The sequence below is a fragment of the Ranitomeya variabilis genome, chromosome 6 (assembly GCF_051348905.1).
Source record: "Ranitomeya variabilis isolate aRanVar5 chromosome 6, aRanVar5.hap1, whole genome shotgun sequence".
Classification (NCBI taxonomy): domain Eukaryota; kingdom Metazoa; phylum Chordata; class Amphibia; order Anura; family Dendrobatidae; genus Ranitomeya; species Ranitomeya variabilis.
Genome location: NC_135237.1, coordinates 221,286,500 through 221,300,941, shown reverse-complemented (window position 1 = coordinate 221,300,941; position 14,442 = coordinate 221,286,500). Strand labels below are relative to the sequence as shown.

At 41.2% G+C, this 14,442-nt stretch overlaps 1 protein-coding gene across 2 annotated transcripts in view; it reads right to left on the bottom strand.

Annotated features, from left to right (window-relative positions):
* Positions 1–3,894: 3,894 nt before the first annotated feature.
* The window catches only part of ATPSCKMT (ATP synthase c subunit lysine N-methyltransferase), a 764,992-nt gene continuing 754,444 nt past the window's right edge, over positions 3,895–14,442 (bottom strand). For both annotated transcript variants that reach the window (XM_077269466.1, XM_077269467.1), the window contains exon 5: positions 3,895–4,813. In XM_077269466.1, the coding sequence (XP_077125581.1) occupies positions 4,604–4,813 (210 nt within the window). In that variant the 3' untranslated portion in view covers positions 3,895–4,603. The remainder of the gene's footprint in view (positions 4,814–14,442) is intronic.

Here is a 14,442-nt window from a genome sequence, read left to right as displayed (position 1 = left end):
TTCTTAGACTAGCATTCTCACTCTCTGTGGAGGGGTAATGTGGCTACCAGGTACACATAAAATTGGCCATTTTTATGCGCTAAACGCTCTCATTTTTCATATTTCTAGTGCAGTAATGCAGTTCAATTTTCGTTTTTCATGTTTGCATGTTTCAGCGCTGCAGTGTGCTGCCTTATTTGCTTGACTATATAAGAGTTGGTGACTCTAGGTTCAGCACCTATTCACACTTAGTCTATATTTGGATGTGACGGTCAGTTTTTTCAAATATATTATTTAGCCTTCTGACCGAGCACTCCGCCTCCTAGTCACAGGTGTTTTAATTGTAGCAGGTCCATTACCCCTCCACAGAGAGTGAGAACAGGACTGCCAAGAGCAAGAGGACTTGTGTCTTTCCAGTGCTATTATTAACATATCTTTAGCCTCATCAGATGAAGAGGTTCATTATGAAAAGTATTTGGATGACCTGGAGCAGGCAAAGCATTCTGCTGCAAACAGATTGACCATATTTCAGGAATATTTTTCACTTAGGCTAAGTGCACACGTTGCAGAATTTCTGTGGAAATTTCCGCGGCAATTCCGCAACTCCTGCCGTGGGTATATCGCATGCGGAATTGGCATGTGTATTCAACCACACATGATCCGCTTACTTCCCGCATGGTGAGCATAGCCCCATGCGGAAAGTAAGCGGATCAATGCATTCCTATGAGTGCGGAATCCCCGCGATTCCGCCCAAAGAATGAACATGCTGCGTTTTTTTATGGAATGCGATTCCACCGTGGAAAAAAATGCAACATGTGCACAAAAATTGCAGATTGCATTCTAATAATAGGTTGCTTAATGTATGCAGTTTTTCATGGTTTGAATGCGTTTTTATAGCGAAAAAAAACGCTAAACATCCTGAACGTGTGCACACAGCCTTACTCTCAAAGATGTACAAGAGATCAACTGTTGATCAAAACTGACTGTGCACGAGTTAATTCCTTTACACCCTGAAACTGTGAGAAATGTTGCCCAAGTGGTTATCGCTTTGCCACCAACCCAAGTTAGTGTAGAGAGGTTGTTCTATAGCCTTGAAATAATTAGATCAGATTTGTGATCATCTATGGAGGAGAATCTGATGGAGATAATGCTATTTCTCAGAACAAATTCATAGACCGTACAAATGTTATTCAGTACTTTTTTGGTGGAAAACGTTTTTTTTCCCCACTTACTGCATAGTGTATTGTGTATTTACTATTTATGAAAAGTTTTTTGTGTTCTAAAGTTGTATTCCAGTAAATATATTTCAAGTTCTATCTAAACAGCTTGATTATTGTATCATACTGTAATAGTAATTAAAAACCTAATTGTCATGGTTCCACCCCTCAGGGTGTCTGGGATGCAGCTACTGACAGCATGACCATCCAGTCTGGTTCAGGGGTGTGCTGAGCTGTCGGTGTGTTTATTGATAGTTCGACTAGCCAATCTATGACTGGGAGGCGTCGGCTGTCTCAGGTGTTCACTATCCCAGGTAATGACCATACCTACTTAACTGAGCAGCTTCTCCCAGACCACTGCCAGACGTACAGTCATCTTGTGAGATTTGTGCTCCCTGTGCCTTGAGTTCTATATGATTGATCTGTTGCCTAACTTTTGACTTCGTTCTGACCAGCCGCGTGTTTAACCCCTTCAGTTCTGATCCGTTATACTCTCGATACTCTGACCTCGGAACATTACCTGACAATGCTTTTGTCTCTTCTTTCTGTTTATGACGTACAGTACAGACCAAAAGTTTGGACACACCTTCTCATTTAAAGATTTTTCTGTATTTTCAGGACTATGAAAATTGTACATTCACACTGAAGGCATCAAAACTATGAATTAACACGTGGAATTATATACTTAACAAAAAAGCATGACACAACTGAAATTACGTCTTATATTCTAGGTTCTTCATAGTAGCCACCTTTTGCTTTGATGACTGCTTTGCACACTCTTGGCATTCTCTTGATGAGCTTCAAGAGGTAGTCACCGGGAATGGTTTTCACTTCACAGGTGTGCCCTGTCAGGTTTAATAAGTGGGATTTCTTGCCATGGGGTTGGGATCATCAGCTGTGTTGTGCAGAAGTCTGGTGGATACACAGCTGATAGTCCTACTGAATAGACTGTTAGAATTTGTATTATGGCAAGAAAAAAGCAGCTAAGAAAAACTTGTGGCCATCATTACTTTAAGAAATGAAGGTCAGTCAGTCCGAAAAATTGGGAAAACTTTGAAAGAGTCCCCAAGTGCAGTGGCAAAAACTATCAAGTGCTACAAAGAAACTGGCTCACATGAGGACCGCCACAGGAAAGGAAGACCAAGAGTCACCTCTGCTTCTGAGGATAAGTTTATCCAAGTCACCAACCTCAGAAATCGCAGGTTAACAGCAGCTCAGATGAGAGACCAGGTCAATGCCACACAGAGTTCTAGCAGCAGACACATCTCTACAACAACTGTTAAGAGGAGACTTTGTGCAGCAGGCCTTCAAGGTAAAATAGCTGCTAGGAAACCACTGCTAAGGACAGGCAACAAGCAGAAGAGACTTGTTTGGGCTAAAGAACACAAGGAATGGACATTAGACCTGTGGAAATCTGTGTTTTGGTCTGATGAGTCCAAAATTTGAGATCTTTGGTTCCAACCACCGTGTCTTTGTGCGACGCAGAAAAGGTGAACAGATGGACTCTACATGCCTGGTTCCCACCGTGAAGCTGTCATGTCGGACACTGTTCAGACCAGGTCGTCTGACAGACAGCGGTAATTCTGCGTTTGACCTCTGTTTGCTCATTGGCGTCGGCTAGTTTTCGTCTGGCTGCTCCGGGGTTAATTTATCTGATCCTCAGATTGGAAGCTGGGCCATGCCCATTTCCTTTAAATGGTTCTCCTGATCTTTGGGCATCGCCGATTATAGCTTCTGTCTTATCCTTAGTTATCTCGGTCCGGAGTGGAGAGCAGGTTGGTGGAGAATCGTTGCTGATGGTGTATTTTCCTTTGTCTTGTTTACACCTTCCTATATTTGTATTTATTTTGCCCTGCACATTTATAGTGTATTCCTGATTGACTGCGGCGTGGTGTATATTTTCCTTTATCCTTGTTTGTTATTACTCTGGGTATTGGTCTATTGCATTCACTGGGTGGTGGGCGGTGGTGTTCAGTCTAGGGCTGAATCAGGAGTCAGGGTGAGGGAGGAGGCCTGAACATGCACACCTTCAGTGTAAACTTCAGGTAGAGGGTCAGACAAGGTTTCCCTAGTCTGAGGGAAATGCAGGGGCCCGGGCTATTAGCTCTCGCCCTCCTTGTCTTCCCGTGACAGAAGCATGGAGGAGGAGGTGTGATGGTGTGGGGGTGCTTTGCTGGTGACACTGTTGGGGATTTATTCAAAATTGAAGGCATACTGAATCAGCATGGCTACCACAGCATCTTGCAGCGGCATGCTATTCCATCCGATTTGCGTTTAGTTGGACCATCATTTATTTTTCAACAGGACAATGGCCCCAAACACACCACCAGGCTGTGTAAGGGCTATTTGACCAAGAAGGAGAGTGATGGGGTGCTACATCAGATGACCTGGCCTCCACAGTCACCAGACCTGAACCCAATCAAGATGGTCTAGGGTGAGCTGGCCAACAAGTGCTAAGCATCTCTGGGAACTCCTTCAAGATTGTTGGAAGACCATTCCCGGTGCCTACCTCTTGAAGCTTATCAAGAGAATGCCAAGAGTGTGCAAAGCAGTCATCAAAACAAAAGGTGGCTACTTTGAAGAACCTAGAATATAAGACATAATTTCAGTTGTTTCACAGTTTTTTGTTAAGTATATAATTCCACATGTGTTGATTCATAGTTTTGATGCCTTCAGTGTGAATGTACAATTTTCATGGTCATGAAAATACAGAAAAATCTTTAAATGAGGTGTGTCCAAACTTTTGGTCTGTACTGTACCCTCCTGGCTTCTGAGCTTGGACTCCCTGAACACTATGACTCACGGCTTAGCCGTTAGAAGTGACTAGCGTCACACTGATGTTACCGTTTTACTACAGTAAATGTATCACTTAAACAAGAGCCATTTATGAGGGAGTCAGGAGTTGAAGTCAGAGTGGAGGTTTGGATAACCTACTCCACAACCCTGCTAACCCCAAAAGGATTGGGCATTTAAAGGGGTTGTCCCTCAAAAAGAAGTTGTCATCACCTATTCAACGAACAGGTGATAACTTATTAATCCCACCAGTTCAGTCCCACCAATCAGCAGAATGATCATGATTTCACCTTAGAATAGATCGGAAATAGGCATGTTTGATTGCCTGTCTATTCATTTTTTATAAGACAAAGCTGAGTGCTGAGCAGTCCCATAGAGAAAGCATGGAGTCTGGGCACTCAATTTTAACAAGGATAATAGGACCCCATTCCACCATTCAATAGAGGTTCCAACAATCTGACCTCCGCTGATCTATAACTTATCACTTAGCCGGTTGCTGACATCTCAGAAACATGTAAAGGTATTGCTGGACTTGTCTTTGAAAAAGCATGAGCATACAAATAGTTTAAGGTGTGACATACTACTGACAGTTTCAGTTTAATACAATAGTGTGTCTATTTGTTCAGTTCTTCCATGTTTTTTAATTTGCGCTCCGATCCTGTAATACTGCTTTCATCCAATATCTTCATGTCATAAACCCATACGGTGTCTATTCCATGACCTGAAATGTGGTCTGGGATCCAATTTGGAAAAGGAAAACGGCAAGCAACAACTCTTGATGTAAGAGAGAGCTCAACTTGAAGTTTTTTTTCTAGCAGCGGCATCTAAAAAATAAAAATATAATAAAAAAATAAATATACATTAAGCTAAAGGTTAATGCATTTACAGTGAATCTAATATTTTTTGTATCAAGAGTGTAAATTTTTCAAATATAGTTAAAGGGGCTGTGCAGTGTTAACCTACAAGTCTGCAATCACTCTATGTGACTGCAGATTTGTGAATCCTCACATTTCACTCACTGCGCACTGTGATGATTTTTCGGTTGTGGGAGCTGTCCGCCATGTGTCAGGTTTTGAGAATGCATGTTGCATACTTTCAATGTCCTACTAGATGGGAGCGGCCTCACTCAATACATGTGTTTAGCTGTAATATGGCTCCTGGCACCTTCACCGCATGATGGGAGGATTCATAAGTCAGCAGTCACATAGAGTAAGGGTACCGTTACACTAAACGACTTACCAACGATCACGACCAGCGATACGGCCTGGCCGTGATCGTTGGTAAGTCGTTGTGTGGTCGCTGGGGAGCTGTCACACAGACAGCTCTCTCCAGCGACCAACGATCAGGGAAACGACTTCGTCATCGTTGAAACTGTCTTCAACGATGCCGAAGTCCCCCTGCAGCACCCGGGTAAACATCGGGTTACTAAGCACAGGGCCGTGCTTAGTAACCCGATATTTACCCTGGTTACCATTGTAAAAGTTAAAAAAAAAACAGTACATACTCACATTCTGATGTCTGTCACGTCCCCCGGCGTCCACAGGGTTACACGCTGCTGCCAAGAGCTTCCTGCACTGAATGTGTCAGCGCCGGCAACAGCAGTGACGTCACCGCTGTGCTCTGCCTTACGGCCGGCGCTGACACAGTCAGTGCAGGAAGCTCTCGGCAGCAGAGCGTAACCCTGTGGACACCGGGGGACGTGACAGACATCAGAATGTGAGTATGTACTGTTTTTTTTTTTACTTTTACAATGGTAACCAGGGTAAATATCGGGTTACTAAGCGTGGCCCTGCGCTTAGTAACCCGATATTTACCCTAGTTACAAGTGAACACATCGCTGGATCGGCGTCACACACGCCGATCCAGCGATGACAGCGGGTGATCAGCGACGAAATAAAGTTCTGGACTTCTAGCTCCGACCAGCGATATCACAGCGGGATCCAGATCGCTGCTGCGTGTCAAACACAACGAGATCGCTATCCAGGACGCTGCAACGTCACGGATCATTTTCGTTCTCGTTGCAAAGTTGCTGAGTGTGAAGGTACCTTAACTGCAGACTTGTAGGTTAAGGTTTGACTACCCCTTTAAGATTTTGGTGTTCTGCTGAACAGTCCTAAAGAAACTTATAACTTATACCACTATATTACAAACAAATGCTAAAAAAATATTTATACTTTTGTAAAATTGTGAAAACAATTGAAAGAGTAGGTTTGCCTTGTTTAAGTTTTCTTTCTTACATTTATATCAACAAAAATTTACAGCACTAAAAACATTTTAAATCCTAAAACATTTCAATGACAAAAATGAGAAATCATGTCAGTGGGATCAGACCCTTCAGTAAATACTTGTATAACACATGAAAAAAAGCAAACATCTTCAGCAAAAATTTTTAGAACTATGCATTGTGCTTTTCCTCCTAGAAATATATGAATAAGTTGACAAGCATGTTTTGCCATTTGGAGGGGTGGCCCATCAGTGATAGATCAATAGAGTCAAATCTGTTTGGCAGGGGGAGATTAGCCCCTAATTGTCAATATACTCATAAATATTCAGGAGGAACAAATCAGGAATGACAAAAGAAGAATTTTAAGTTACGATGCTTCAGCATTATATACTTTTTTTTAAAATTCATGATTTTTTTAAGGAATTTTAACATACAAATAACAGTAAAACATATACCCTCTAACAATCAAAATCATAGTCGCAAATACAGAAGGAGTCCATTGTGGTCAAATTCTATACTATATGAAAGTGTAAGAGTCCTCTACACCCAGTTCAAGCAGAACTTAAGGGGATAAGGTCCTAAGAACATAGTAGGACTGAGAAGAACAGCAGAGTGGAACACCGCTAATGCCAGGAATGCATAAACCTGAAAAAAGAGAATGACAAGAGGGATAGGATAAAAGATGGACAAGGAACAAAAATTAAACCCTGGAGGTATTTTCGTTTTTGCGTTTTCGTTTGTTGCTCCCCTTCTTCCCAGAACCACATCTTTTTAATTTTTCTGTCAATATGGCCATGTGAGGGATTGTTTTTTGCGGGACAAGCTGTTTTTCCAAACAACTTTATTAACATTTTCAACCAAAACAAGACATAGAGAGAGCAAGGTTAACATAAATGCAATGACATGAAACATTTATGAATTTATGAAGCATAAAAGTAAAAATATAATAAAATAAAATAGCAAAACAATAAATACAGTAAATTCTTATGGAAATATTTCCAGCCAGCAAGACCATTTTTTCAAAAAGGAAGGAAAGCAGCCATTCAGTAATGCCAATTTTTGTTCATAGGATTTATGCAAAGCCAGTATGTCAATAATTTCTTGCGAAGAGGGTACTTTAGAAGATTTCCAAAAAAAAGCAATAGCATTCTTAGAAACTAAAAGCAGATAATATAATAGAAATAAGAGAAGAGATTTCATCCCAAAAATGTCTAATACGTGGACAAAACCAAACAGAAATGATCTTGTCGATTTGGTTATGTATTCTAACCTTTTTAATTTTATTGAACATAAAACGAGTGGGCTTGTTAAGGGACATATAATGATTGAGTTTTGATTGTTTGACCGCAGAGTCATAAAATGAAAAAATTGTGGCACTCAATTCATTGCTAAGATGGGATAAATCAGTCAAAGTTTTGGAACAAGGGGTTGGGCTATTGGCCAATGCCAGCTCCAACTCCTTCTCTTTAATCAAGGCTTGTAAACGTTTAATCTTTTGGCGGTTAAAATTTTTAATACGGGAGGAAGTATGAATGAGAGTGCCACGTAGAACCGCTTGTGCGCATTCCACTGGAGGAATGGCTTGGAAGGGTCATACACATTCTCAGAAAAATAAAGGTTAAGAGATCTAGAAATTTCCTCATGGTATGTAGGATTTTGAAAAATAGAAACATTACACTTCCACAACGGCTGATTATTAATAGAGTGACCTTCAATCAATTTGGCAATGACAGGGGCATGATCCGAAATGGATTTATTACCAATGGATATAGAGGAAAATCTAGGGTGGGAAAACACATCTGATAATATCAGATCAATGCGAGAAGCTGACAAATGGGAGTCAGAAAAATACGTGTATTCCCTTGAAGTGGAGTTTAAACATCTAAAGATGTCATAAAGTGAGTAAAAAGAAAATTATTTAAGGAGGGGAAGTTAAGCCTATTTGAGGATGAGGCATCAAGTATATTATCAGGGACCAAATTAAAGTCTCCTAAAAGTAAAAGAATCCTTTTTTTAAGTGGTTCAATTTTTTTCAGCAACTTATCTAAAAATTTAATTTGACCCTTATTAGGAGCATAAATATTTACAATTGTGTAAATTTAGGAATTTAACTTGCAAACAAGGACATGAAAATGACCATTCACATCAACCAATTCCTCCAATAGTTCAAACGACAAGGAGTCTCTGATCAGGGTCATAACGCGTGCCCCTTTAGAGGGACCCGAGGCTTCAAAAATGTGGGTAATTTTTTAGGGCAAATGCAGGATGATTATTTATCTTAAATTTAGTCTCTTGCAGGCACACCACATCCACAACAGATTTATTAATTTCCCTCTGAAGGAAAAACGTCTACTCGGGCTATTAAGACCCCTCACATTATAGGTAACCAAACTAAGCACCATGAGAGAAAAAAGAAAGAAAAAATTGGCGTTAGTACGCAATCACTGGCTGGAAAGTAACAAGAAAAAGAAATCACTACCAAGACTAAATAGACAAAGAAAAGTACAAACTTTAAACTTTACACTAGAGGGAAACCAATAAAATGGCTCTCCTTCTTGTACCGGGGGAATAGTCCGTGCAGCGCAAGGCCAAGGAGATCCTCATTAGTACCAATAACAAATATTTAAGATTAAACAAATGAATAATAGAAGCACAATATCATTCAATATTAGAAAATCCAGGTAAGCAAATCAGAAAATGACAAATTGAGCTCAAGTTACATGGTCTGGACCTGTGGAAGTAGATGCAGGAATGGAAGAAATAACACAGTGGGATTTCAAAAATAGGAGACCCTCCTCAGGTGTAAGAAAAACTGCATTTTTCCCCCTATAATTAAAGATGAGCCTCTGAGGAAAACCCCACTTATAAGGAATGCCTTTCTCTCTCAGAACGGAGCTGAATGATCTAAAGTGCCTCCGACCCTCAATAGTTGCTTTGGACAGGTCAGCAAACAACTTAAGATGGTGATAGGGTTCCGGGAATCCTCCTTTAATTTTGACCAGGTTTTGTATTTTCTCTTTAATATGATAAAAGTGAATTTTCATGATAACATCTCTAGGGAGGTCTTTAGGGACAGAAGGAGGCTTAGGAAGATGATGGATACGATCTATAATGAGATCCGTATCCGAAAGAGTGGGAATAATCCTCCTAAAAATCCCCTTAACAAACTCAGGAAGCTTAACGGGTGAGATATCTTCAGATATACCTCTAATTTTAATGTTATGACGGGATCTGCCAACTTAAGCTTCAACTCACTAATCTCTGACTTAGAGTCAGACTGTTCCTTTAGGGACAGTGCATGTGTCTTTTCCAATTCTCCCAGTCTAACTTCATGGTTATCCAACCGAGAAGTGAAAAACTCGAGAGTCTCCTGAAATATTTTTGTCTGGTTGTCCATATCAAGATGCAATCTGGCGCTAAGTTTATCAACCAGAGTATTCATACACGCCTCAAGCGACATTGCATCATGAAAGGTACAAGACAGGGAAGATACAGATGGTTCCTCGGTCCTTGGCTTGGAATTTTTTGGACTAGGATTGGGAGAGTAATTAGTAGAGTCCTCTTCCGAAGAATTGGTAATGGAGGACTGCGTTTCCCCCCAACTCGAGGAACCCTTCCTCTATGAAGAGGAAGAAAGGTCCATGGTCTCTGTAGGAATGAGTGAAGAGGGAAGTTCCACACCGAGCTCTGCTAAGCAAGCTTTAGGCGTGGACGCGGAATGAGAGAGGGCATTGATAGAGGACTGTGCGAGCTCTCTCTCAATAGGAGAACGAGACTTAACTGGACTCAGCAAATTAACCGAGTCCCTTGAAGAACCACGATTAGCCTGTGGGTCCTTATTTTGTTTTTGAGCTCTAGAAGAACCGGAAGATTTAGCCATAGGCAATTTAGAGGTGAGATGACTCATGGTGTCCAGCGGTATTATAAAAAAGTGATTGAAGGTAAGACAAGGTCCCACCACAATGTGCTCAGATGAGTACCAATTGACTAGGCAATTACAGCGCCACCCCCAAAAGGAGGACCGAGGGAGCAAGTGCCAACCAAAGCAAAACAATACCTAATATGTAAATAGGTAGATATATAAATATACAATACAAATTTGTTATAAGCTTTATATAATTATTATTATTTATGTGTATTAATTTGATCTGTATTGTATTTAATATATTCAGTTAATCTATTGTTTTTATATATATTTTATGATTATTATATTAATCACAAAAAACTCCGACTTTATTAGAAGTAACTGCTATTAAAATACCCACCCCTTCCCCACCCTCAATGAAACCAAGCAAGCAATCAATCAATATTTTGCAGACAGAGCAGCTGTAATCTTCTGCAGCCTCCAGTAGATGGAAACAACGGTCCTTGACAGGATCTTCCCAGGCGGTGTGCCCAATGAAAACAGAAGCAATATAGATCCCAGACCCTCCGGTTCACAAGGGGCAACACCAAGGAAGTCATCTGAAGTGGTCCCGAAGCAATTTGAGCACTTACTAGAATATCGCAAGCAGCGATGACATCACTGAAGGGGAGGAAGATGGTGCCTGGAGCGGCCCGTAGTAGAAGCTTCACCCCGGTGTGCTAGGTGCAAATACAGTTAAAAGGGGGCAAACCCCCAGGTAGGGTAGGGGCACACCCAAGGAAGGTCCAGGGAGGTGTTCCGTTGTGGTTTGTGACACCGCCCGACCAGCGGTAACGTCACGGAGATGAAGGAAGATGGCGCCTGGAGCAGACCCTGACCTAATCCTCATCCTCGGTGTGCCAGGTCCAAACGTAGTAAAAAAAACCCCGGTTGGGTAGGGGCACACCCAATGAAGGTCCAGGGAGGTGTTTCTTGGTAGTCTGTCACATTGCCTGATTAGCGGTGACGTCACTGAGGGAAATAAATGCTGGACCACCAGTGCTTATGACAGGCCGTGACAGGGCCCTCAAAGATGATGTGCCTGGTACAAATTTGATTAAAAAAAAGGGTAACCCCCCCCCCCCCAGATGGCCAGGGGCAACCCCCTCAAAAAAAAGCCCTCCAGTGGTGTTATTAATAGAAATTAACACAATGTCTTCAGCAGAGCAATAGAGGTTACTGAGGTAATAATAGCGACCTCACAGACACCAGGTAAAACAGGTGAACCAGAAAAAAGGAACTAAAAGCAAGAATTGTTTTAAAAATGTCATAAATCCACACAAATATATTTAAAAAATAAAAAAACACAACGTTTAAAAAGAAAAATTGTAGTCCTGTAGTATATTTTACCTCAGAAAATTAGTCACTCACAGGGACAAGCCGTTTGATGACGCCATTTTAAGTCTGTCATCTTCAAAACAGGATAAACAATCCAAGGATTATCCGATTAAGGTGAATAATGTCTCAAAATGTGCACAATAAATTTCTGAATAAAAGTAAATATGAATGGAAGCAAAAATTTTCAAAAAAGTCTCATTATATGTTGAGTTAGAGGGTTACCTCAGGAGATCGCACGTACATCACCTGCGCCTAAGCCACGCCCCCCCCTTTGCGGGACAAGTTGTACTTTTGATTGACTCCATTGGTTTTAACATACCGTGTACTGGAAAATGGGAAAAAAAATTGCAAGTGCGGTGAAATTGCAAAAAAAAAAGAGTGCAATTCCACAATTGTTATGTTTTGCTTTTTTACTATGTTCACTAAATGCTAAAACTGACCTGTCAGGCCGGCGTCACACTGGCGAGTTTTATGGACGTATAAGCGCAGAAAATACACCCGTAAAATACGCATAACACACGGCCCAATGATTCTCTATGGCCCAGCTCCTATCAGCCGTATTTTACGGATCCGTATTATACGGTCTTCTACGGCCGTAAAAAATCGCAGCATGCTGCGTTTGTCACCGTATTGCGCAAAAAAAATCACCAATGAAAGTCTATGGGGGCAAGAAAAATACGGATTACACACGGACCAGCAGTGTGACTTGCGAGAAATGCGCAGCAGTGTTCTATAGAAAAGCCGGTAATTCAATTGCCGGCTTTTCATTTCTCCTTCACAAACCCGACATGATATGAGACATGGTTTACATACAGTAAACCATCTCATATCCCTTTTTTTTTTGCATATTCCACACTACTAATGTTAGTAGTGAGTATGTGCAAAATTTGGGCACTGTAGCTTGTAAAATAAAGGGTTAAATAGCGGAAAAAATTGGCGCCCTCTGCTGGATGTCCTCATGAACTGGAACATGGTAAAAGTTCCCACGCTCGAGTTCATATGAGGACATCCAGCAGAGGGCGCCTCACCGCATCTCAAGGCAACTACAGGTCATTCCCCTGCACTCCATTCATTCCCGGGGTTTTTACAGCCAGGAGCACTGCTTCAGCACAGCTCCTGGCTGTAAAATGATTTAACCCCTTCAGGTGGATTTACTTCGTGGGACTTAACCTGAGCGACGGAAGGTATGAGATATTGTTGAGTTTTTATTTTTCCTTTGTTACAGGACGAGGGTCATCAGGTGGATTACCAGTATAATAAAATATTACAACAACCTGTGTCTTTATTTCATTAAAATACTTTTAAAAAATGTGTGTGTTTTATTAACCATTTCGTACTATTGGATTAATAATGGATAGGTGTCATAATTGACGCCTCTCCATTATTAATCTGGCTTAATGTCACCTTACAATAGCAAGGTGACATTAACCCTTCATTACCCCATATCCCACCACTACACGGGAATGGGAAGAGAGAGGCCAAGTGCCAGAATAGGTGCAGCTTACAGATGTGCCTTTTCTGGGGTGGCTGGGGGCAGATGTTTGTAGTCAGGGGGGCCAATAATCATGGACTGTTTTGCACATACACACTACTAACATTAGTAGTGTGGAATATGCAAAAAAAAAGGGATATGAGATGGTTTACTGTATGTAAACCATGTCTCATATCCTGTCGGGTTTGGGAAGGAGAAAGAAAAAGCCGGCAATTGAATTACCGGCTTTTCACATATCTTGCGCTGAATTAAATATAAATACAGAATATATATATATATATATATATATATATATATGTCTCAATGACATATATATATATATATATATATATATATATATATATATATATATATATACACCCACCGGCCACTTTATTAGGTACACCTGTCCAACTTCTTGTTAACACTTAATTTCTAATCAGCCAATCACATGGCGGCAACTCAGTGCATTTAGGCATGTAGACATGGTCAAGACAATCTCCTGCAGTTCAAACCGAGCATCAGTATGGGGAAGAAAGGTGATTTGAGTGCCTTTGAACGTGGCATGGGTGTTGGTGCCAGAAGGGCTGGTCTGAGTATTTCAGAAACTGCTGATCTACTGGGATTTTCACGCACAACCATCTCTAGGGTTTACAGAGAATGGTCCGAAAAAGAAAAAAAATCCAGTGAGCGGCAGTTCTGTGGGCGGAAATGCCTTGTTGATGCCAGAGGTCAGAGGAGAATGGGCAGACTGGTTCGAGCTGATAGAAAGGCAACAGTGACTCAAATCGCCACCCGTTACAACCAAGGTACGCCTAAGAGCATCTCTGAACGCACAGTGCGTCGAACTTTGAGGCAGATGGGCTACAGCAGCAGAAGACCACACCGGGTACCACTCCTTTCAGCTAAGAACAGGAAACTGAGGCTACAATTTGTACAAGCTCATCGAAATTGGACAGTAGAAGATTGGAAAAACGTTGCTTGGTCTGATGAGTCTCGATTTCTGCTGCGACATTCGGATGGTAGGGTCAGAATTTGGCGTAAACAACATGAAAGCATGGATCCATCCTGCCTTGTATGGAGCATCTTTGGGATGTGCAGCCGACAAATCTGCGGCAACTGTGTGATGCCATCATGTCAATATGGACCAAAATCTCTGAGGAATGCTTCCAGCACCTTGTTGAATCTATGCCACGAAGAATTGAGGCAGTTCTGAAGGCAAAAGGGGGTCCAACCCGTTACTAGCATGGTGTACCTAATAAAGTGGCCGGTGAGTGTATATATATATAAAAAAAAGTTTGGGCACCCCTATTAATCTTAAGCTTAATGTTTTATAAAAATGTTTTATTTTGCAACAGCTATTTCAGTTTCATATATCTAATAACTGTTGGACACAGTAATGTTTCTGCCTTGAAATGAGGTTTATTGTACTAACAGAAAATGTGCAATCTGCATTCAAACAAAATTTGACAGGTGCATAAGTATGGGCACCCTTATCATTTTCTTGTTTTAAATA